General features: G+C 43.5%; 2 protein-coding genes across 5 annotated transcripts in view; both read left to right on the top strand.

Moving 5' to 3' along the window:
- The first annotated feature begins 283 nt into the window (after positions 1-283).
- LOC112260388 (ras-related protein Rab-2A) lies at positions 284-18,416 on the top strand. The gene is made up of 8 exons (XM_024435442.2): positions 284-524; positions 7,533-7,604; positions 8,144-8,211; positions 11,920-12,002; positions 12,454-12,546; positions 12,992-13,103; positions 15,562-15,630; positions 16,826-18,416. Exons 1-8 carry the CDS (start codon positions 479-481, stop codon positions 16,919-16,921), a joined length of 639 nt encoding a protein of 212 aa, XP_024291210.1. The 5' UTR covers positions 284-478; the 3' UTR covers positions 16,922-18,416.
- A 1,911-nt stretch (positions 18,417-20,327) lies between these two features.
- chd7 (chromodomain helicase DNA binding protein 7) overlaps positions 20,328-24,414 on the top strand; it is an 84,488-nt gene continuing 80,401 nt past the window's right edge. For 2 of the 4 annotated variants that reach the window (XM_042328670.1, XM_042328671.1), the window contains exon 1: positions 20,328-20,581. The gene's annotated coding sequence lies outside the window, so the exon portion shown is untranslated. Of the gene's footprint in view, positions 20,609-24,414 lie in introns of all 4 variants that reach the window. The other 2 variants (XM_042328673.1, XM_042328674.1) reach the window with 2 other exon arrangements.

Here is a 24,414-nt window from a genome sequence, read left to right as displayed (position 1 = left end):
ATTTTATTGCCTTACAACCTGGAATTAAAATAGATTTTTGGGGGGTTTGTATCATTTGATTTACACAATATGCCTACCACTTTGAAGATACACATTTTAAAATGTGATAAAAAGAAGAGTCTTCTAAGTGACATACTATTTAATAAAAAACTGTTATTGGCAAATGGTTATGGTAACGCCATTATACCAAAGAAGAAGAAGAAAAAGAAGAACTGGGTGGTGAGGGCAAGATGACGGACTTCCGGGGGCAGAATAATATTTTTTTTCCTTTTCTTGCGTGCGTGGCGAGGGCGGAACATATGACGTCGTCAGTAGAAGCTTGGAAGTGTTTATTGTTCCTTCCCTTTGAAGAGAGAAAGAAGGCTAGTAAGGCAAAGCAATAACGATTACCGAGACGGTTACATAGACAATTTTCATAGTTTCAAGTAGCGAAGCCACAGTAAACGGCCGAGGCAGGTTGACACAGGACCCAGTGGCCATGGCATATGCGTACCTCTTCAAATACATCATTATCGGAGACACGGGTAAGTATTCACTGGTAGCAAAGATTGCTAACGACAGCTAACGTTAACCGCTATCTTTTATTTCCGCAGTGGTGGAGAGTCCAGTGACGTGGTAAAAGCGGAGACGCAAGGGGTGGGATGACATATCTATTTCTCGCTTGCTAACAGCGTTAATAGTATGTCATTAACTTGTCTTTAACGTGAAATAGAAAACATTATTTTCCACCACATCGTACAATTTGTGGTCAGCTAGTGTGCTAATTTAGCAACTGTTGAAAACACCAACAAGCTGACGGCCTATTGTCTTTCCGCTGTGCATTGTGAGAGTGGGGTGCTAAGCTAGCAATGCTAACTAGCCTAGGCTAATGTCGTTGGTTAGCTAGCTGTATCTAACGTTAGCTGTTTACAGCGACATCAACAACAGTTAACGTTATCTAATTTGACAGCACTTAAACGACATGGGTGCTTGCACAGACCATGTCAGCCCCTTTGGACTCATTCACATCAATGGTTTGGGCTTTCTGGTTTTTTTTGCGAGCTTGTAACGTATATCTCTGAGCCACAAAACAAGGCCACAAGTCCTCTCTCCCTCGAAATGGCGTTTTACAGAGTTTTGATACGGTTTCCTACGGCCGCCTCCATGGCTAGGGTTTTACAGTAGCGGTCTAGGCTTTCATGGTCGTGTTTAACTGACTTAGTGTACTCCTACACGGGTATTGTGTCAATAATGTTACACCGTTTGTTGTCATTTGTTGTTGTTAGACGAGGTTTAGAACTGTAACCGAAGGAATATCGTGGAAGCTGCCAAAGCAAGCATATATAATCTTCCCGTAGGTTGATATCGCAGGCAACGTAGGTACTTGTTTATCAATAACAGTGCTACTAACTTTCGCTATGTGCGTCTTCGTCTTATTTGGTTAGATCAGTGTTATTTTGAATATGTTGCTTAACAGCTCAACCCTAATCCTTGCTGAAATAGCCTAATAGCTCAGCATTTTGCCCAGGGCAGAAGATATACTGAGATAGTTAAAGGTAACCTCTGGCTAGAGAGAATGTCAGTCTATGATGATGCTGAGAAATAAACACATGTAGCTGGTCCACCTGACGTTAAGTGTACCTGTAACCATTTTGGTGTCTTAAGTCCACAGGGAGTGATGCAATGACTTCCGTCTCTTTACTGATTTATCACTAAGGCCTGTACATTCAAGGGTGTATGAGGCCTTTAAAAGTAACAACCTACTGTTTTACTCGGTTTAAAAGTATAGGGGAAGTCTATCCTGCCCCCAGGGAAGCCAATAACAGATTTACCAGCTTGAGCCCCTGAAGTATTTGCTGACAGCATATCATATGATGGTTGTTTCAAAACATGAGATGCCATTACCAACACACAACTCAGTGGTTAGCATTTAGGGGTAGTACAAATCTTTCTGTTTATTATTTTCCAGACTCGACTACATCTAGGAGAGTTAGGCCAACTCCTTATGTTTATTAGTGTAATTACTCATTACTAGAGTTTCCTGACCAGAAACTAGGGCTATGAGTTTTTAGTTCACAGAAAAAAACTCCAAGCCCAACTTCGAAATACTATTGCTGTCATGGACTAAGAATTCACATTCCCCATTTGTGTAATGAAGAAGTTGATCAGAATCAGTAATGCCTGTCATGGAACGTGAGATTAGTTGGGTGGTATAGTTATAATTTAGGCACGTGTGTTACTATTGGGGAAGACTATATAAGAATGTTCTGTAAGAGCTGGGCGATATGGACAAAAATCCATATTGCGATATGCTATAGATACAAAAGTATGTGGACACACCTTCAAATTCGTGGATTCTTCTTCAGTCACACCTTATGCTGACAGGTGTATAAAATATAGCACACAGCCATGCAATTTCCGTAGACAAACATTGGCAGTAGAATGGCCTTACTGAAGAGCACAGTGACTTTCAACGTGGTAATGTCATAGGATGCCACCTTTCCAATAAATCGTGTTGTCAATTGTCTACCCTGCTAGAGCTGCCCGGTCAACTGTAAGTGTTATTGTGAAGTGGAAATATCTAGGAGCAACAACAGTTCAGCCGCAAAGTGGTAGGCCTCCCAAGCTCACAGAATTGGCCCGCCGAGTACTGAAGCCCGTAGCACGTAAAAATTGTACGTCCTCGGTTGCAACACTCACTACAGGATTCCAAACTACTCCTGGAAGCAACGGCAGGACAGTAACTGTTCGTCGGGAGCTTCGTGAAATGGATTTCCATGGCCGAGCAGTCGCAGGGTTTGCTGGATGCCAGGAGAATGCTACCTGCCCGATTGCAAAGTGCAGCTGTAAAGTTTGGTGGATGAGGAATAATGGTCTGGGGCTGTTTTTCATGGTTCGGGCTTGGCCGCTTAGTTCCAGTAAAGGGAAATCTTAACGCCACAGCCTACAATGACATTCTAGATTATTCTGCGCTTCCAACAATGCCCCTGTGAACAAAGCGAGATCCATTCAGTCGGTGTGGAAGAACTTGCCTGCACAGACCCCTGACTATAAACCCCATCAAACACCTTTGAGATGAATTGGAACGTCGACTGCAAGCCAGGCCTAATCACCCAACATCAGTGCCTGACCTCACTAATGCTTGTGGCTGAATGGAAGCAAGTCGCGCGCAGCAATGTTCCAACATCTAGTGGAAAGCCTTTCCAGAAGAGTGGAGGCTGTTATACCAGCAAAGGGGGGACCAACTCCATATTAATGCCCATGATTTTGGAATGAGATTGACATACAGGTGTCCACATACTTTTGGTCATGTGTAAATTGCCTTGATTAATACGATAACGATAAATAGAACAATACTTTTATAACAATGTGCACCACATCCTTTAAACTATTACTATTGGTTTGATGGTTGTAGCTGTCAATTTTCCCATTAACAATCATCCATATTAGCGAACTTATTTCATTTCAAACTTCACATTTCTCTAGTATTAAAATGTCTGCGATAAGTGATGGGTATGGATGGTGCCCAAAAAAATTTGGTCCCAGCTTTATGTTCCGTCCACCTTAAGTAGCCTAGGCCCATGTCCCTTTCTGTGCAAAAGTCATTTTACGCCACAGACCTGTCATCCGCTAGCTTCACTGTGGGCCATCCCAAGCTATCAAATTGCTCATTCCCATTCTACATGACTGCAGTTTAGGGATGGCTATCCCAGCTGTTGGAGCTGTTAGATATAACCTGTTGTTGTTTACTAGGCTAGATGAGGTGACGGTGGAGAATCCCCTTCTGTCCAAAAAGATGAATGTTTTTCTCAGCCTGCAGAACCTAGTGTTTTCACCTGGATGAAATGGAAACAGTTTATATTCACATCAGTGCCAAATCAATTGCTGTATTTCAATGAGTGACATTTTATTTGTCATATGCACAGAATACACATGGTACACAGTACAATTAAATGCTTCTTAGCATATAGGGGGCTCCCAAGTGGCGCAGCGGTATAAGGCACTGCATCTCAGTGCTAGAGGGGTCACTATACACCCTGGTTCGATTCCAGGCTGTATCACAACCAGCCGTGACTGGTAGTCCCATAGGGCGGTGCACAATTGGTCCAGCGTCGTTAGGGTTTGGCCAGGGTAGGCCGTCATTGTAAATAATAAATAGTTTACAATGACTAGTTAAAGGTTAAATAAAATATAGGCCTATCATGAAAAAGCAACAGCTGTTTTCAAAGAACCATATGCACCACAGAACACTAGATAGAATCACACCTCAAAGTATGATACGCTCCTCTCATTATTTCCAACATAGTAATTAGCCTACAGCTTGCTTAGGCTAATCTTTGATTTGGCAGGCCAGTCTAATTGAACTTGCAGTTTTTTTTAAATGATAATGACCTGACCACTAAAGAACCACATGCACACATCTATTCAGAGCTAGAGGCTGATTGGCTAGCAGGTGCATGGTAATGTTGTAGTGACTTTGCTTTGTTTCTGTACATCCTTCTCATGGTGTCTTCCATCACCCTGGCTCCCCTGCTTAGCAATGGCAGTGGTAACTCATAAAAACACTAATGAAAGCCTTCTCTGGTGTCCAGTATCATCGTAATGTTTTCCATTGCAAAAAATGAAAATACGTACCAGACAACTCTTTGGTCTCAAAAACCTGCTGTGTGTAAAATATTGTGTGCTATAGCTTGGAAAATAAATTAATGTGACTCTGGATGACAACATAATGACATTTGTTTCCAACATTAGGTATGTTTTCCTAAAGAAGTTAAATCCACAATACTAACGAGTATCACGATACTGGTATCGTCCCGGCCCTACCTGTTTGCGTTGTAACCATGTGGTGCAGCACACAGGTTTTCACAGGTCCCCCCTCCACTGTGTGGCAGTGTGTTTCACGGTCACGTTTTATTTTCTCTCACAGGAGCACATCACACGTTATATTTAGGCCTTGAGTCTAATTTGTGAAAAGTTTTTTGCATTCATTATGGTCATTGCTACCTAGGAATATCTTGGTTTCGTCACACCAAACAACCTCATGAGTCGTGGCATTTGACATTTTGTGGGTTGACATTAGGGCCGGCCATTTTATCCATATCAAGAGCGTCATCATGTTGACATGGCCTCTGATATAGATCCTTCTGAAGAAATCTTGGAATAGATCGCTTTTCTTAACCCCAGATCTAAGAACAGATAACACTATCCCACTCCCAAACTGAACCATTCAGGGCATGAAATAATATCTGACCCTGAATCAGTGGTTTAAATCATCCACTATCAATTCCAGAAATGCATGACAGAATTCTACTTGTTTGACCAGCCACGTTCCAGAAGCCTTGATATGCTAACTAGAGCGAGGCTCCAGCCGGTCTGACTGAGCTTCTCTATGGTTGTGTGGGTGTAGTCAGAGGGCTGTAGGGCATTTACTCTTTCTATTACTCTGATGTCTAACGTCAAATTAAAGAGATTCAGGGACTCAATATGAAATCACGATACTTAGGTGCCGACACGATATGTATTGCAATTGATTGGAAAGCGGCTGTGGTCATCCCCCTCTTCAAAGGGGTTGACACTCTAGACCAAACTGTTAGACCTATATCCATCCTACCCTGCCTTTCTCAGCCACACTCAAGGTACTAAACGATATCATAACCGCCATCGATGAAAGACAGTACTGTGCAGCCTTCTTCACCGACCTGGCCAAGGCTTTCGACTCTGTCAATCACCGTGTCCTTATCGGCAGACACAACAGTCTTGGTTTCTCTAATGACTGTCTCGCCTGGTTCACAAACTACTTCTCAGACAGAGTTCAGTGTGTCAAATCGGAGGGCCTGTTGTCCAGACCTCTGGCAGTCTCCATGGGGGTGGCACAGGATTCAATTCTCGGGCCGACTCTTTTCTCTGAATATATCAACGATGTCGCTCTTGCTGCGGGTGATTCTTTGATCCACCTCTACGCAGACGACACCATATACATCTGGCCCTTCTTTGGACACTGTGCTAACAAACCTCCAAAAGAGCATAAACGCCATACAACACTCCTGTGGCCTCCTACTGCTCTTAAATGCTAGTAAAAAGAAATGCGTGCTCTTCAACCGATCGCTGCTCGTACCCGCCCGACTAGCGTCACTACTCTGGACAGTTCTGACTTAAAATATGTGGAGAACTATAAATACCTAGGTGTCTGGTTAGACTGTAAACTCTCCTTCCAGACTCACATTAAGCATCTTCAATCCAACATTAAATCTAGAATCGGCTTTCTATTTCACAACAAAGCCTCCTTCACTCATGCTGCCAAACATATCCTTGTAAAACTGACTATCCTACCGATCCTTGACTTCGGCGACGTCATTTACAAATTAGCCTCCAACTCTCTACTCAGCAAATTGGATGCAGTCAATCACAGTGCCATCCGTTTTGTCACCAAAGCCCCATATACTACCCACCACTGCGACCTGTATGCTCTCGTTGGCTGGTCCTCGCTACATATTTCTCACCAAACCCACTGGCTTCAGGTCATCTAAGTCTTTGCTAGGTAAAACTCCGCCTTATCTCCGCTCACCGGTCACCATAGCAACACCCAACACTAGCACGTGCTCCAGCAGGTATATTTCACTGGTCATCCCCAAAGCCAACACCTCTTTCACTGGCCTACCTGGTTAAATAAAGGTAAAATAAAATTTCTCACAATGCTATATGTTTTGCAATTTGATGTTCCAAAGATAATGCTCACTGTGTCTGCTGCAGAGGGACGAGAGCCTGAGAAAGAGTTTTGATCATTCGTGGAAATAAAAGTGCTGAAAACATGTTATTTCACTATTTAAAAAGGACACTTTTTTTTTTTGGCACAGGTACAGCTGACTAGCTGGCTGGTTTTACAGAGTGTGTGTGTGTGTGTGACTAGCTAATGTTAGTCGTGGGAAAATCCACAGTAAAGGAATTACAGGAATTCCACAGTAAAGGAACCACAGGAATTATCACTGCATCACTACAGACCCGGGTTCGATCCCGGGCTGTTGCAGCCGTCTGCAACCGGTAGACCCATAAGGCACAATTGGCCAAGCTTCGTTAGGGGGGGGGTTTGGCCGGCCAGGATGTCCTTGTCCCATCGCACTCTAGCGACTCCTTGTAGCGGGCTGGGCGCATGCACGCGCATCCGGTCTCCGGTTGTATGGTGTTTCCTCCAACACATTGGTGCGGCTGGCTCCCGGATTGAGCAAGCAGTGTGTCAGGAAGCAGTGGGGCATGGCTGGGTCGTGTTTCTGAGGACGCAAGGCCCTCGACCTTCGCCTCTCCCGAGTCGGTAGGGGAGTTGCATCGACGGGACAAGACTGTAACTACCAGTTGGATATTAAGGAGAAATAGGGGTTAAGTACAAAAAACGAATAATTGTGCGTAGTTGTATGGTTTTTGTTAAACTTTGACATTTTTAACTGAAAAACATGAGTCTCTGTGTAATTTCCTTACTGTAGAATATCCCCTATGCTGACAGAGCCCCTATTTGTTCATATATGTGTGCCTCTGTTTAACCGTGCATGTTTGTTTTGCAGGTGTTGGGAAATCATGCCTATTATTACAGTTCACAGACAAGCGGTTTCAGCCGGTGCATGACCTCACTATCGGTAAGACTCCTTTATATCACATGTCATTATAACGTTTTAATGACCGACTGCGATTTTAAAATGTATCCTGCTTCTGCACCGCCTAGATGCACTGGAGGGACCACAATTAAATCATCTGAGCATTCCGCTCCGATCCCCTCAGCGTATTAATTCATTTCTTAAGGATTTTCATCCCTCGCCTCTGGTCTAACCTGTAAAGATGAGGGATGATGTGTTGGCATTAGGAGAGAGCGAGATGTATTAGCATTTTAATGATTTAATGTGTACTAGTTTGACCAGTGTCTGCTAGTGTAGTAGATCAGACAATCTCTACTGTAACCTCGATACACCATAGGCTTTTAGCCAGGGTGTATTTGTGGTGGAGGCTGATATCTAGCTTATGGTTAAGACCAGGACTTTTTCCTGACCATGAAATACTAGCCTAGAACTAAGGGCCCGTTCATTAATTTTTTTTCTGCTCCGATCACGTGGCCGTGGAAAAACTCCTGGACCAACAGAGTTGTAGACTGACTGTGTAACCTGGTGATTGTCTTTCCCAGGTGTGGAGTTTGGGGCGCGGATGATCACTATAGATGGTAAACAGATCAAGCTGCAGATCTGGGACACGGTAAGATACCCGCCCCGTACCACATTAACAGATGTGATTTTACCTGAATACAGTTGACTCCTTAGTGGTATTCATTAGGGCACAGTGTAGCACTATATTTCAAAACGTTGTGCAACTGAAATTGACGTTATGTAACGCCTTGGGACTGTTTGATAGCATCCAGTTGTCAGGAACGATAAAGAAGAATGTATTGATGTCTGCCCAGAGTGGCTTAACAAACGCTTTGGTCATTTCACGTATGTTATAAACACATTTACCAAGACAAATATGATTCATTAACATTATATCCAAAAAGTTTGATTTTGTAACCTAATGCGTCCGATAATAAGTACACTGTCTGTTGACAGAGCGGTGCCGCTTTCTCGCAGCAACTTTTGATGATTTTTACATGTGGTGGTCGTCTGCAAAGTTGTTTCCGCGTGTCGCAAAAATAACATGACATGAGTGGAATTAATTGTAAAAGGCTTTGAAAATAGAAAAACTTGCGCTACGCTCAGCGTTCCGTTGACATTTCAGACATACTCTTGTTTTTGTGAGACATTTTCGAAAAATAACAGGAATTTCGCATTAATGAAAAGCGTATAGTAAAATATGTAATGTCTCAATCGATATCAGTCTTAACTCTATTGTTTTATGTCCTCCGTGTTCGAGAAGAACGATGGCGAGTTCAGCGGTGAGCCTGTTAGTTAGCCTTAATTCTCGCACCGCGTCCAGCCTAGATGACGCAATGCTATTTTCCTTTTTTTTTAACCTTTTTTTTGTCACCCTGTTGAAAAAAAAAATGTTGAAAGGATTATTAGTATTTTACAAATTGGTCAGTGTTTTGTTATTTATTTGACTCCCTAAATGTAGCCAGTATTATACTGTCCGTTTCAATTAAATGGAATTTGAACTTCATCTGAATTGAACTTATGGAGTGAACTGTAATCATTGATGTATGAATACATTAGCACAAAAACAGTATCTTATCAAAAGTGAAGATTTTCCACCTAGTGACGATCACATCCATGTCAAATGATGAGTGGCACCCACTCAGTGTGTAATTCACCCAATATAACCCACCAAGTCTAACAAGACAAGTCTGTTTTTTTTCTCTGAACTCCAACACATACAGCATTAAAATAGTCTTAATTATTAGATCAATTATGGGGTATCTCCCTAATGGACTCTTGTACAGCAGGACTAGCTCTTCCCCCCCTGTCCCCTCTGATATGCATGTGTCAGCATGGACATGTTGCAAAGGAAAGAATGACTGCGCCTACACAACAGCGTTATGTCAGTTGGCTGTTGACACGTTTCACCCTCTTTTCAAATAGACTCTCTCAGCTATGTCCTTGTGACATTTACTATTTAGAGTTTTTGAATGGTGTTTTAGACTTGAAGGTTGACGTGTGAAGTGATAATTAAGGTTTCCTTTGTGCCCTTCTGGTGAGTCCCTGTGCAGTGCTGAGAAAATATGAACGCTGCAGGAGATGATCTGGTGTTGTATGTATGTTGGCCTGTAGGGGGAGACACAGCGCTACTAATAAGAATAGAATCCCACAGCAGTAATGCTGATGGATGGTGGGGGTGGTGGTAGTAGAGTCCTAGGCCCTAGAGAGGCCTTCTGTGCCACCGATGTAGTGCCTGCTGCTGCACTTTCTAGGCCACATGGTAACTTTTTGGTTGATGAAAAGGGTAAGGCTGTAATTCAGCAGAAATTCAAGAGCGTTGGACCAGTCACTAACCAAAAGGTCGCTGGTTCGAATCCCCGAGCCGACCAGGTGAAAAATGTGCCCTTGAGCAAGGCACATACCCTAATTGCTCTTGTAAGTCGCACAGGATAAGAGCGTCTGCTAAATGACGTAAATATCTGGAGACCTGGGTTCAAACATAACAAAGGCTTATGGGTATTTTCAACACACCACTATGACTATCCCTTCCATTAGAATTCTTTGTGGTTTAGCCTACATCCCAGACCACCACATGTCCACCCTGCCAAGACAGAGTCACAATCAAACACAGGGTGTGTGTACTGGCCGTGTAGCCTTATCAGTGTGTGGGTGTCCCTCTGTGTGTGTGTGTGTGCACAGGAGGAGGAGCCGGGAGGCACTGCCTGCCCTGGGGGTGATGTAATAGACAAAATCTGCATTTCTGGCCTTCCTGTAACCTTTGAGCTCTGGCAGATGGCAGGCATAAAAGTGTCATTCATCATTTATTCACAATGGCCTCCATTAGCTCCAATGTTAGCAGCTGCCTCGGGGGACTGTTGCCACGGACTAACGGAGGGACTGACTGGGCCTTATTGAATTCAAATGTGCTGTGGCATTGGCTGCCTGGCTCGCACTCACCTGCTGCCAGGCCAGAAGGAAACAGAACAGAAGAGGTAGAGAAGATCCAGACTCAGTCTTCAGCAGCTATCCAGGGAAGAGGGAAGCCACCTTATCAAACACTGACAATGGTATCTACAGACAGGTCTTGTCTGCCTGCCTGCTGTACAAACCAACCACTGACTGTGGTGAGAGAACAGGGAGTTGTGATTGGCCAAAGTTGTAGCATGTTATGTTATGGGCTGTGTGGGACACAGTGGGCCCCTTGTTTGTGAGGAGTCAGTCAGTCAGGGATGGGACGTAGAGAAAGACAGGAGCCTTTTGTACACTGTGACAGGGGCTTGCCTGTGCTCTGCCTAGCTGCAGAGGGAAAACCAGGAAGCTTGGTTTTGGAATAATGGCGCTCCAGTTGAGAATTTCTATTGTGTTAGGAATGTGTATGGATTAGGGAAAGACACTGGGAAGCCTGGACCGGAAGGGTTGGGTAGGGACTAGGACGCCTGGACTGGAGGAGTGGGGTAGGGACTAGGAAGCCTGGAGTGGGGTAGGGACTAGGAAGCCTGGGGTAGGGACTAGGAAGCCTGGAGTGGGGTAGGGACTAGGAAGCCTGGAGTGGGGTAGGGACTAGGAAGCCTAGGGGAAGCCTGGAGTGGGGTAGGGACTAGGAAGCCTGGAGTGGGGTAGGGACTAGGAAGCCTGGAGTGGGGTAGGGACTAGGAAGCCTGGAGTGGGGTAGGGACTAGGAAGCCTGGAGTGGGGTAGGGACTAGGAAGCCTGGAGTGGGGTAGGGACTAGGAAGCCTGGAGTGGGGTAGGGAAGCCTAGTGGGGTAGGGACTAGGAAGCCTGGAGTGGAGGAGTGGGGTAGGGAGTAAAACATTTCTAGAGCTAGGAGTTTTTCAGAACCTTGGCTCAGAAGAGCCCATGACCCTAGTAATATAGGGTACCAGACACCGTAGCATTTTGTCTGTCCTAACACAGCCTTGAGCACTTGGAGTAAGACTCCTTTTAAGAGTTGATACTATATTCATATTTATACTTACTACTGCTGTTTTGCCCTGCTGTGTGTTCGCTGCGCTGTTGTGCGCTGGCGTACTCTGGAGATGCAGTCAAATTCAAATATGCTAAACCATCGTTTGTGACATCATGATGTTATCACCATCGACAATGGCTGTCAAACAATCATCGCTAGACAACGCAAACGTAAAATAGCCTAACCCTGCTACTACTGCTTCCACTGTTTGGTGCTACTGCTGGCTCTTCTTTGTACCCTTTTAACTATAGGTTACTATGCTTCAGTGCCGAACTCTGTCTTAACTTTAACTGAGCGTCTCTGTGTGTGTACTATATCTGTTTGTGTGCATGTTTAAAAAAAAATATTTAAAAAAATGTTTTTCTCAGGCCGGCCAAGAATCCTTCCGCTCAATCACTCGGTCCTACTACAGAGGGGCAGCCGGCGCCCTGCTAGTGTACGACATCACAAGGTCAGTCTTGTGGCCATTTTCTCCCCAGGCCTTATCATTCTATATAAACACTAGGACCACTGTGGTAACTAAGTCAACTTTCCTCACCCAAGGTCCTCCCTTAGGATTCAGGTCATGACTGTTGCTCTTGACCGATAAAAAAACAAGGAGAATTATGTATTTTTAATGCATTTGTTTAGGAGGAAAGGAAAAGTAATATCTTATCCAGCTAATACAGTTTAACCGTAGTTAGAGCGACTGAGATTGCTGTTTGTATAATACATTGGGGGTTTAATTGAATGCATTTTCTCCCGCCAATGTCCTTTTTATTTTGCTCATGTAGATCCACTTTAGTTGTTCCAAAAGGGACCTACATTCACCTAATGAATTACATTTGTATGTATTAGTTTACTAGGAAAGGACCATGTATTGTGTTATGCTCAGTGTTGCTCCAATGTTCCTTTTATTACAGAAGGGACACCTTCAACCACTTAACAACCTGGTTAGAGGATGCTCGCCAACATTCCAACTCCAACATGGTCATCATGCTCATTGGGAACAAGAGGTCAGATTCATCTCCCTGTCACTCATGGTTACCGAACAACCCTGTCATGGTTGTCATGGCTAAACTGGGTGCGCCTCAAAAGTCTGAAATGTCACCCTTTCCTAATTTCCTCTTAACCTACACTTTCAGATCTATTGATGATGTCAAATCAAAATGGTGGATGCTTGACTGTGGAATTTGCTTTCACCGGGTCAATTTTATGATACAATTGCTGATGAAGGAAAGGGAGAAGTAGTTGTTTTTGACAATTGAAATGCGCCCACCCAGTTTCACAGCCCCTGCTCCCTGTGTGTGCTCTTGTCTCCTCTAGTTAGATGACATATCTCCTAACTGGCAAAAGTGACAGAATGAATTAGCAGATCATTTGGTGCAAAACACAAGACCGTACTAGCGTAACGCAGGTCTATGGTACTGTATATATCAAGTGTTTTTGTTGTCCCCATAGTGACCTGGAGTCCAGGAGAGAGGTGAAGAAGGAGGAGGGAGAGGCCTTCGCCAGAGAGCACGGCCTCATCTTCATGGAGACCTCCGCCAAGACTGCATCCAACGTAGAAGAGGTACCTCCTGCTCACTGCTATTTATTGTGTGTGTTGTCAACATTTTCTCACACTCACACGTTTGCCCATTAATATACCCCCCCCCTTTCTTGCTCAGACAAATACACACACACACCAACGCACACATGCACGTCTGTTCTCCAGTGTGCTGGGTAGCCAGACTCTCTTTCTGAGGAGTTAAGGAATGGAGAGACTGGTTTATAGAACCCCCCTGCCGCCTTTCCCCCTTCCCTGCTGCAGAAACCCCTGGTATGATTAATTTGTCTCATTAGTGTCCCCTGAATCCTCCCGATACCTCTCCTCCTCCATCTCCCTCTCCGCGACGTGACGTGTACATCGCCCACTTATAGCTCATCCATATTCATAACCCCCCCTCCCCCCTCCTCTGCTCCCCTGTCTGCCGCGACAGCTGAAAGCCAATCACGCCTCATCTTTTAGAAGGCATGGTGGGTGGGTGGACTTTCTTTTATATTCCATTGACCCTACGGTAAGCACTATGTGAAGAGAGATGTGCTCTCTGCCTGTGCTGAGGCTAATGCTGGGTCCCTGGGTTATGCCCTGGGTCTCTATGGCCAGGTGGGGGCGCTCTGCCTCAGGCGGAGGGAAACATCTGTTGCTGTTTAATATGTTAATGCATGAAGAGGCAGGGAGGGTAGAGATGGGACCAGGCCGGGCCTCCTGAGCTGAGGTGGACATTTGTTTTCAGATTCCGTAGCAGGCCTCACTCACTCCGTGCTAAAAATATGAATTTCAGTCAGAATTTACTGTAGAGGGGGGGCCCTGCCCTCGGCTCGTTTTTGAGGTGTACGTAAGGTTATGATTATACGGCCTAAACTAGGGTGTAAATTCAGGCTAGAACTCCCAATTCAATGGTCTTTGAATGTTTGTACTGTACAACTGAAAGAAACCGATCGTACAGGCCCAATCCGTCATTACAGTTGATGATTTTTCTGTTTATACGTGTGCTCGCGTTGTTCTTACAGTGGAGTGCTGTAGATTGATTTTCTGTGGCAACAAGCCAGAGCCTCATGTGCTAATGCCTCTCATCCTAAACTCCTGTATATCCCACTCTTTAGAGCTTATTCAGTCAACGAGGCCCGTATATCTCAGCAAAGAAAGAAAGGTCCTCTCACTGTCAACTGCGTTTTATATGAACATAAGATTCAACAACTGAGACATAAACTGAACAAGTTCCACAGGCCTGTGACTAACAGAAATGGAGTAATGTGTCCCTGAACAAAGGTAAGAGTCAATCTGGTGTGGCCACCAGCTGCATTAAGTGCTGCAGTGAATCTCCTCCTCATGGACTTCACCAGATTTGCCAGAGATGTCACCCCGCTCTTCCACCAAGGCACCTGCAAGTTCCCAGACATTTCTGGGGGGAATGGCCCTAGCCCTCACCCTCCAATCCAACAGGTCCCAGACGTGCTCAATGGGATTGAGATCCAGGCTCTTCTCTGGCCATGGCAGAACACTGACATTCCTGTCTTGCAGGAAATCACGCACAGAACGAGCAGTATGGCTGGTGGCATTGTCATGCTGGAGGGTCCTGTCAGGGTGAACCTGCAGGAAGGGTACCACGTGAGGGAGGAGGATGTCTTCCTTGTAACGCACAGTGTTGAGATTGCCTGCAATGACAACAAGCTCAGTCCGATGATGCTGTGACATACTGCCCCAGACCATGACGGACCCTCCACCTCCAAATCGATCCCGCTCCAGAGTACAGGCCTCGGTGTAACGCTCTTTCCTTCGACGATAAATGTGAATTCGACCATCACCCCTGGTGAGACAAAACCGCAACTCGTCAGTGAAGAGCACATTTTGCCAGTCCTATCTGGTCCAGCAACGGTGGGTTTGTGCCCGTAGGCGACGTTGTTGCCGGTGATGTCTGGTGAGGATTTGCCTTGCAATAGGCCTACAAGCTCTCCGTCCAGTTTCCCTGTAGCGCTGTCTTTTGGCTTCTCACAGTACGAACATTGCAATTTATTGCCCTGGCCACACATGTAGTCCTCATGCCTCCTTGCAGCATGCCTAAGGCACATTCACACAGATGAGCAAGGGACCCTGGGCATCTTTCTTTTGGTGTTTTTCAGAGTCTGTAGAAAGGCCTCTTAGTATCCTAAGTTTCTATAACTCTGACCTTAATTGCCTACCGTCTGTAAGCTGTTAGTGTCTTAATGACCGTTCCACTGGTGAATGTTCATTAATTGTTTGAGTCATTGAACAAGCATGGAAAACGGTGTTTAAACCCTTTACAATGAAGATCTGTGAAGTTATTTGGATTTTTATTAATCTTTCAAAGACTGTCCTGAAAAAGGGCAGTTTCTTTTTTTTTTTGCTGAGTTTATATGGTTTGATTGGGGTGAGGCTTGGTTTCTTTAGTCTAAGTGTCACGTCTAGTTTGTTGTGTGGATGTAAGCTCTGATCCTGTACTAATTTGGCTGTGTGTCCTTTTCAGGCATTCATCAACACAGCGAAGGAGATATACGAGAAGATTCAGGAGGGTGTCTTCGACATCAACAATGAGGTAATTTGACATGATCGAGAAATGCGTTGTGTCCATTTTGTACACTGCTACTTTGACAAATACCATCTTCTTGACATAGCTTATCTTTTCCATTATAAGTAATCAACTGAGGTATGGGCAAGTGGTCAAACACCCTTGCTCCTTTTGTAGTGCCCTAAGTCCACGTCGTAAACCGAGTGAAGAGGCCGTAAATAAGGAGAACACATTTACAGAACAGCCGTTGGATATTGTCCTATCTAACAAAGGTCATTTTGAAGGCCAGAAAGCCATTGTGTTAGCTAGCTAAACCTATTACGTAGCCACATAGTTCTGCGATACGATGCGTCCTTCTCGGCACTTCAAATTTTCGAGGCAGAGGCTTATTTGCAGCAGTCCACACTCCTTCTCTCCCTCCTTCAGAGAAAGATGAAGCCGAGCAGGTTCCAGTCTGCCAAGCAAAACTTCCACCGTGTGTTCTTCCGTTTCTCCCTTCTCCCCTCCCTCTCTCCCTCCTTGCCTCACTCCGCTAGCCCTGGCTACTGGCCAGCGCATAAATTCCTCACATCCCACAAGGTTACAGCCAGCCTGAAGGAGGCGAGCCCCTGAGCAGCCATTGGGTATGCTTTTTATTAGAGTAGTAGGAAAGAGTAAAAAAAAGAAAGGGGGGGAGAGAGAAAAAACGAGGCCAGGCACACGGTCCAAACCGCATCAGCTGACTGACGAAGGGGGAAGCCCTGGCTAGAATCCCTGACGCTCACTGGCAAACGTAGTGAGAAACCCCCTCCACCTCCTCCCTTAACACTATAAATCTGATTTAGAGCGATGCAGAGTTTCCTTAAGAGCTACTACTACTACTACTGCTGAAAACCACAGCAGCCTAGGCTCACAGTGGAGTGCTGCCTTTCCGCCGCTCTGCGCTCTCTTCAGCCACTGAAGGGCTGGGGAGATGAAAGCAGTGCGATGGATGAAAGTGCCGCTGGCTGCTGCTGAGTGTGTGTGTGTGTGTACACCTCTCCCACACAAAGGACTGTGACTGTGAGCCAAAGAGAATTTGTCACCATTGATATTGCTTGTTATGATGTCCAATTCATCCACCCCATAAAAACACACACACTCAAACTTGAATCATAAAATCACACCTGACCATCACGATCCATTTTCCTGACTGCCTGAATCCACTAACCGGTTGCATTGTGTTGTGGTTTTGTCTCGGCAGGCTAACGGTATTAAGATCGGGCCCCAGCACGCTACCACCAACTCCACTCTCTCCGGTAGCCAGGGGGGTCAACAGGCCGGAGGGGGATGCTGCTGAACACCCCTCGCCCCTCTGTCCCATACCACCCCACCTTGGCCCGCCCCTTGTGTTTCTACTGGACTGGTCGGGCTCACTAACATTTTCTTAACCCCTCCCCACAGCCTTGCCAATGGAGAGTCTAATCGTGTACTAGGTGTCTGTCAGTCAAAAATACCAAGCAAAACACATTAAAGTACCCTGGTCCTGGTGCAAAACATGCCCCTGTATAAGAGCATTGGAGCCTGTCTTGGTTGTAGATTGATAGGTTGTTACTGTTGTGTTAAAACAGGCAGGGTGCTTTAGGATTGGGACTCATCATATCTCTGAACATCTGTCAGACAGTTGTGGATAATGTCTTTTTTTTTCACTCCCAAGTAAGGATTTTTTTGTGCCCTTTTGACTTAAAAGCTTAATTGTATTTAACACTACAATGTTGGTCATCGATAGTATTTTAATCGGTTTCATGTGGGAGAAAGAAAGCTTTGGGGAAGTGGGGTGTACTCGAAGTTTGAAATAAAAGAAACAGCTGTGTCGGAAGTAGCGGCCATGTCTAAAGTGAAGTTTAAAAGAAGAAAAGGAAAAAAAAGCAGGACTCTTTTTAAATATCTATTTATCAGTCACATTCTGTGTGTATATATAGTTACAGTTATCCTTTCTTGCTTTAGTGTATGTTGACCAAGCTAGAATTCTTTGAATTTGCTGGGAACATCTATACTGTACGAATAGAGCTTGAAACTGCAACAGTATTGCAAAAAAAAAAAAACCTGCTTTGACACCATTTTAAGATCATATTTTACTTAATTTACTTTTTGTCCTGCCACCTGCCTTGCCCCTCCCCTCTATCTCTGTGCCCTAGATCTGCTATGACTGTGTATAGAAACTTTGGCTCAATATTCTGCATCTATTTTAATGCCAACATTTTGTGTTTACCTGTGTTCAATAACCACAAATACCAGAATTTGATCACCTCTGCTCGGATAAGAGATCTCAGCTGTTTGCCTTAATTGAAAGATTGGGAAAGCAGAAGAAAATGAGAAACATAACCAGGTTGCGGCGGAATCATTCCAGTAACTTAATTTTGCTCAGACACATTCTTACATTAAAACACACATTGCATACTCTAAATGTATACATACACAGATTTAGACAGTACATGCATGCTTAAATGCATACATGTGTTCCTTACACACAAACAACCTGCGTATGTCTATACACACAAGCCTGCATATATATATATTTTTCTCTTCGGGAATTTGTTTTTCATGCAGTCTGCTGTGGAGCGTCGGTGCAGAGCAGCGTTTTCCTGTAGGTGTGTGTGAGTGGCTGTGTACAGCCTTGCTTTCTTTGGCTGTGCGTTCTGTTAGATATTATGGTGAACATCTCGTCTGTCGTCAGAGGGGCGCGGGAAAAGCCAAACCTGGAGTATCTATGTGACCTCCTTGACATTTATTTGCTGTGTTGGTTCTTCTTAAAAATGAAAAAATGCTATCACAATAAACTATAATAAAACATTCTAAGCTTAAATATCATTTGATTGTCATGTGGATGCAAAAAAATGCTATGTCTAATGTACATTTTGTAATTTCCTTTTTAGAATTGATATTTTGCCTCTGATCCCCTATAGTTATTTTCTGTGTTGGTATATGAATGAAACAATTATATATGGATCCATACTGTATTGTAGCTTTGATTTCTCAATATATATAAAGTGAAACACAAAGAATGCATGTCCTCAGAGCTGTGTGGAGTTTTGGAATTGCAGGCTTGGTTCCCAAATGATCACCGTGCCCTCTCCCTAATATCAACATGAACTAAAGGGGGGCCACATGCCTTTTATTTAACTAGGCAAGTCAGTTAAGAACAAATACAATTTTCAATGACTGCTTAGGGGCAGAACAACAGATTTGTGCCTTGTCAGCTCGGGGATTTGAACTTGCATCCTTCCGGTTACTAGTCCAATGCTTTAACCACTAGGCTACCCTGCCATTTCTCAAATAGGCTTACAGTACAGCAAATTAGTTTCAGGTGGAAATGGATTGTAGACAGTTCATGAGATATTTGTTTTATTCATCCCCATTATATCGCCCAACATTTGGATGTAACTTGAAATGGGCTTTTGTTGGTGGTCATGCACAGTGACAGTTTATGTTAAAGGTGAACACATCTCATGACCTACTTTTCAAAGCAGTAAAGGAATGAAATGTGAAAAGCTTGTGTTGAACAGATTAGTGAACTGTCGGTAGTATGCCTGCATTTAATTTTATGAACTATTTTGAAAATGAAAGTTTGATTTTAGTGAATGCAATTAGAGTAGTGACCTTCACAGATGTGAAATCAAGATGGCCTTCTCACAGGCAAATTATACCCACAAGCACAAACTACATGTATTTTTAAAGACAAACTATTAAATGCTGTGTAAAAAAACTTAATGTTTAACTGATCCATTGGAATATTTACAAGCATAGGTCAAATAAACAGTGGTTTTGAGAGGACATTGGGCATACAGAAAGGGAGTGCGTGCGCCTTCAAATACACAAGTCTTGTGGGGCAGATTGTTATGATAAGCAAATGAATGGCCGCGCAAGGGACATCCGGGTTACTTGCCTGATGATTCGTATGTAAGGTAGTGTGCAATGCATCAAGGAAGAGACCTTCACAAAAGTGTGATTGTGTGAAAGGCGTATTTCTTCACCTTGATATATTTCTATCGCAATTGGTTGCACATGTTTAGCTTTTTACTGTGGTAAAAGGTCTGAAACTACTCTGAAAACCACAGGGCCTCGGGTTGGCCTTGCGCGTGCCCAAGGGACCAAGTAGAATAATATGCTCCCTCGGTAGAAGAGCAAATATGTAAATATGAATCGTAAATGTGTATGATGTCCATCTCTAATTATCATAATTATTAATCTGCAGTTGACATGGAATAAGGTAACTCAATTCTCGGGGGTCGAACTGATGCACCATGCACAAAACAAAAACGTCCACTCATTGCAGGTGTTACAGATCCATTTCATTTGAGAACGCTTGTCTTAAACTCGTGTTGAGCTTTTAAAGGTCCATCATTTCAGGTTGAAACAGATTTAATATATATATATATATATATATATATATATATTATTATCCCCTGAAAAGTGATAGGGTTTATCATTTGAGAAGCAACTTGAGTCCACGACACATGTTTTCTTACTCCGTTACACAACTCTGCTCTGCCACGCTTTTATTAGCATCTGTACACGGGAAATTATTTACAAAATTACCACTAAATGTATGAATAACTCCTACAACCCTACGACGAAATAATAAATGAAAATGTATATATTTAATAGCGTCTACAATAAATGAATAATAAAGTGCACATTCGTCACAGCCCAGTAGGGTCATCACGCGCACGCATGTTTATCCATTGGAGCCATGAACGCGCCCCCTACCCGTAGAAGGTGAGCGAATGTCTGGAGGAGAGGACTCGAGAACGCGACCGCCGGGATCGATCGGATTAAACTCGATTTGAGGGAAATTAACACAAAGGAGAGAGGCAGAGTCGGTGAGGAAGGGATAACGACACGCCGAAAATTTATAAAATAACTTGAATTTATTTATAAACGGACCAGAAAGGAATTTACTGGAGATAGCTACTACGGGAGTTAATTTGCGAAACCCTGAACTGACCAAGCTAGTTGGGTAAGCGAGCAATGCTCTTTTTAAAAGGTTGGATTCCGTACTCCCTCAATTCAGTTTGTTCACATGGTAAATGAGCTAGTTGTGTGTTACTCTTACCTGTAAATAACCATTTTATAGTAATGTTTGAAAACTAGATCCCACTTACAATCGACTTTTAATCTACCATGGAAGTTGGTTTGGTAGTTGGGACGTCTATTTAGTAAACAACTTTGTGGAAAACTTATTCTGAAAAGGGAATTGTGTTCCCCCTCTCTCATTTAGAACAAGTCATTGAACGTCCGTAAATTACCATGTTAAAATGCTAACTACAGTTAGCAAGTTTAGCTCGTAACCCGCTGCACTGAGCGGAGTGAGTCCTGAGTTTTTTCACCAAGTGAAGAATATTAGCCAACACGGTGAGCTCTCTCAGTAAGCACAGACAAATGTGAATAACTTGAGTTTAGAAATGTTGAATTGTGACTTTTTCCTTTGTAATCCAATAGGCAAGAGTGAGTGTTCGTTAGCTTGGGTTAGCTAATTGTGTGTTGCGCTAGCTAGTGAGACACGAGGTGGCTCGAACGTAGAGGTGAGTCAGTGGCCGAGATGAATGAGTGAGTAACCTTAGTATAGATTGCTAGCGCGGGGGAGATTCCCTGGATGCACTGTGACAAACAGGCAATTTGTTATTGCAAACCACACAATCGGATTTTGACTATAGTTAAACTTGTACTTCCTAAATTGAGTATTCACATGGGATTTAACTTGATAATGACGGGGTGAAAAGTAGCCTGTCCGCAGTGTTTTATAGGACGATGGACAGGGGGTTGCTTGAGGCCAGACGGTCATCCCTGTTTAGTTAGCCTTATACATTTTCGCCCTGATATATCCATATAGTTGTTAAAGTACATGGGCTTTAATCAAAACACTGAGTTTCGGCTTCGATGGTGAGAGAGAATTTCGTATTTTGAAGGGAATAACCCGAGGTTAGAGATGCGTTTCCGTCCAAAACGTGCTTAATAATGTAGCTTAATTAGCCTGCTGCTAGCTAGTTGGAGTTGGCCCATTTGCTTATAGTGAAGTTGTGCTTGTAGCCAACATTTGACCACTGTATCATAGCCCTCATTGTCTTGCTGCTAGCCCAGAGGCTAATCATGTGCTAATGGGCTACTTTGATGGCGAATGCCACTTTGTTCAACAGCAAGTAAACCGGTTGCAGTTTGTTTCTTGCGTTTCCGCGTTTTAAAGTTTGATAAGAGGGCTTGTTTATCAAGAGATGTGTAGCTACAGTATTATGGAGAACTTTCTTAACTTGTTACCCTCTGTTCATCCAGCGTTTTTCGACTTTAAAACACCTGCTGCTGTATTGTGGGGTGGCTGAATTTCTAAATACAAGCTGGCATTATTTTCCAACATTTTCCCGACGGTGTTGCTCACCCTCTCCATTATGTTGTAATCAGTCAGAGTTCGCATAATGCGTGTTGCCAGTGTCTACTTTCAACCCTTTATAATAGAACAAGAACGAATAGATATTTAACGAAAACTATTCGCATAGTAAATAACGATGTTTTGTTTTACGAACAAGCTACGTTAATTGATAATCGAGAATCCCATGAAATATCACCGACGTACTACCCCCACCTTTTGCGGAGTCTCTAACCTAAGATGGCAGCTTCTAATGTATGTCGGCCCACTCCGCCAACAGATAAGAGGCCCAGGGTATGGCGGGCGGGACAGATGTTATTCAGTATTGTGGCTTCTCCCATAGTCTGCATTTTCTTGTGGTTGTTGAGGTACTGCTTTCCGACTTATATAGCTGCGTTGACTTTATGAAGGGACCGGGTGTAGTGCGGTTGGGTTCTGTTGAACAAAAGTTTTGGCAGTGGCACCAGTGCTATGGCGTTCTTTATACCCCACTACTGGTTAACTGTTTTTGACAAGTCTTTATCGTAAAGCAGTTTATTAGCTCAACATTTATTTTAAATGTATACCGAAAACAAGATGGTTAATTTTCTTTCAGGGCCATGTATTAGTTCAAGCTCATTCGTAGGATGATGAACTTGGAATTTCTGCTCCATCCTGCCACAAGTGTACTTCGAAAGTTATCTCTTCTCCCTGTGAGAACATTTGAATGATATTATGCAGGTTCATCTCTATCTTTTGTCTGGAACCTTGTGGTTTGACCAGAAGTATTCAGATCATATTTGAAGCCTAGAAGTGTCGTGCATTGCGTATAAACAATGCTCTTAAATCCCAATCATGTTTTTGTTATTTTAAGATGCAAAACCCAGTCACCGATCTTAGCCGCATATGTAACTACAGGACCCTAACCAGCATACACTGTGGATCCCTAAAGACCAGCCCTGAGAAACTAAACTTAAAATGTAAGGTGGGAGATAGTTGAGAAAAATACAAATTCAATGTAGTCATTTTGACAATTTAAGACAGTTGCCCCATTGACAATGAACACTGGGGTGGCCTTGTGTACGGTGACCTATTTTTTTTCTGCTGTAAAAATTAGCTTATTTTCCGTCAACTCGCTTTGAGTAGGGCAATGCATGCTAGGAAGCTGTGGCCCGTCCAAGGCGTCTTTATGTAACCGGTGTGAAAAGGCTAGCTAATTATTGTTGCGCACTGGTTGCGTTTTCAATCTAGGTTCGTGGCAGTTGTGGAGGTATGGGTAAAATGCTTAATGGGAGGCAGTTGTGTTCAGAGGGTAACTGGTTCGAGCCCAGGCGGGGACAAGGAGAGGGATGGAAGCAATACCGTTACATTAGCTTCTGGTTTCAGTTGCACAGTGGTCACTTTGTTGCTCAGTTGGTAGAGCATGGTGCTGGTAAAGCCAGTTTAGTAGGTTCGATTCCCAGAACCATCTGGGAATCGATGTATGCACTGTAATTCACTTTGTATAAACGTTTGTTAAATGGCATAGATCAGGGTTCCTCAACTGGTGGCACGTGGGCCAAAGTTTTCTGAGTCCCAAAAAACACGTTTGTTTTTAAATTTCATTGTTGGACTGTAAACACCATAAAATCAATTTTAATTTAGGACATCTGTTCCCAAGTTTTCCAGTGCATAATATATTCGCATGTGATCTTATACAAATCTAATCAAGGTTAGAAATGGTTTTAGTCAAATATATCTGTTTGAGCTTCTTGCAGTTAGTTTGCTGTCAACAAATTATTTGTAATTATGTTCCAACCATCCGCTCAAGAAAAAAAGGACCCACTGCTAAATCTAGTTGATGATCCCTGGCATATGTTATTATATATTATTCAAACTACTACTGGGACTTAATTGGTAAAGTATTGTTATGACAATTTAAGTTGCTCAGGGGCACCATTTGAAGAGGCAGTTAGCTGGCTCGCTATCCTTAGAAAAGTTCTCACTTGAAAGGAGTCAATAATGATATTTTGGCAGATTTGTAGGGAAATAAATGGTTATCATTTAATATATAAGCCCATGTGTAAAAGGAAAGGTACTTCATTCTCCTCCATATCTACTAAATCAGTCAGATTGTTGCCACAGCAGTTTGAGTGGCACACAAATCTCTAAATGTAGACCTAATGTAGTTTCATTCGAATTCAAACCAGGATTTATTGAGTTACAGTAATGTGTGTCAGAAACACACCTGCTGTGTAGGCCCATCTTTCTTTCCTGCCTTGCTCCTATTGGCTAACACCTTGACCTGGAACTGCAGTCCTCATCATGTCTCGGCATTCTCATCTGATCCCCAGTGTCAGAGGTACTCTCAATCCCAACTGAGCCCTTGTATGAATACAATGGGCACTGTCTTTGTGGATCTGATCTGACCACTTATTGTTATGGCTGCCATTTTGTTAAGTTATGTGGCGGCA

Source organism: Oncorhynchus tshawytscha, linkage group LG10 (genome assembly GCF_018296145.1).
Source record: "Oncorhynchus tshawytscha isolate Ot180627B linkage group LG10, Otsh_v2.0, whole genome shotgun sequence".
In the NCBI taxonomy this organism is placed as follows: Eukaryota; Metazoa; Chordata; class Actinopteri; order Salmoniformes; family Salmonidae; genus Oncorhynchus; species Oncorhynchus tshawytscha.
This window is presented reverse-complemented; position numbering and strand designations above follow the sequence as displayed.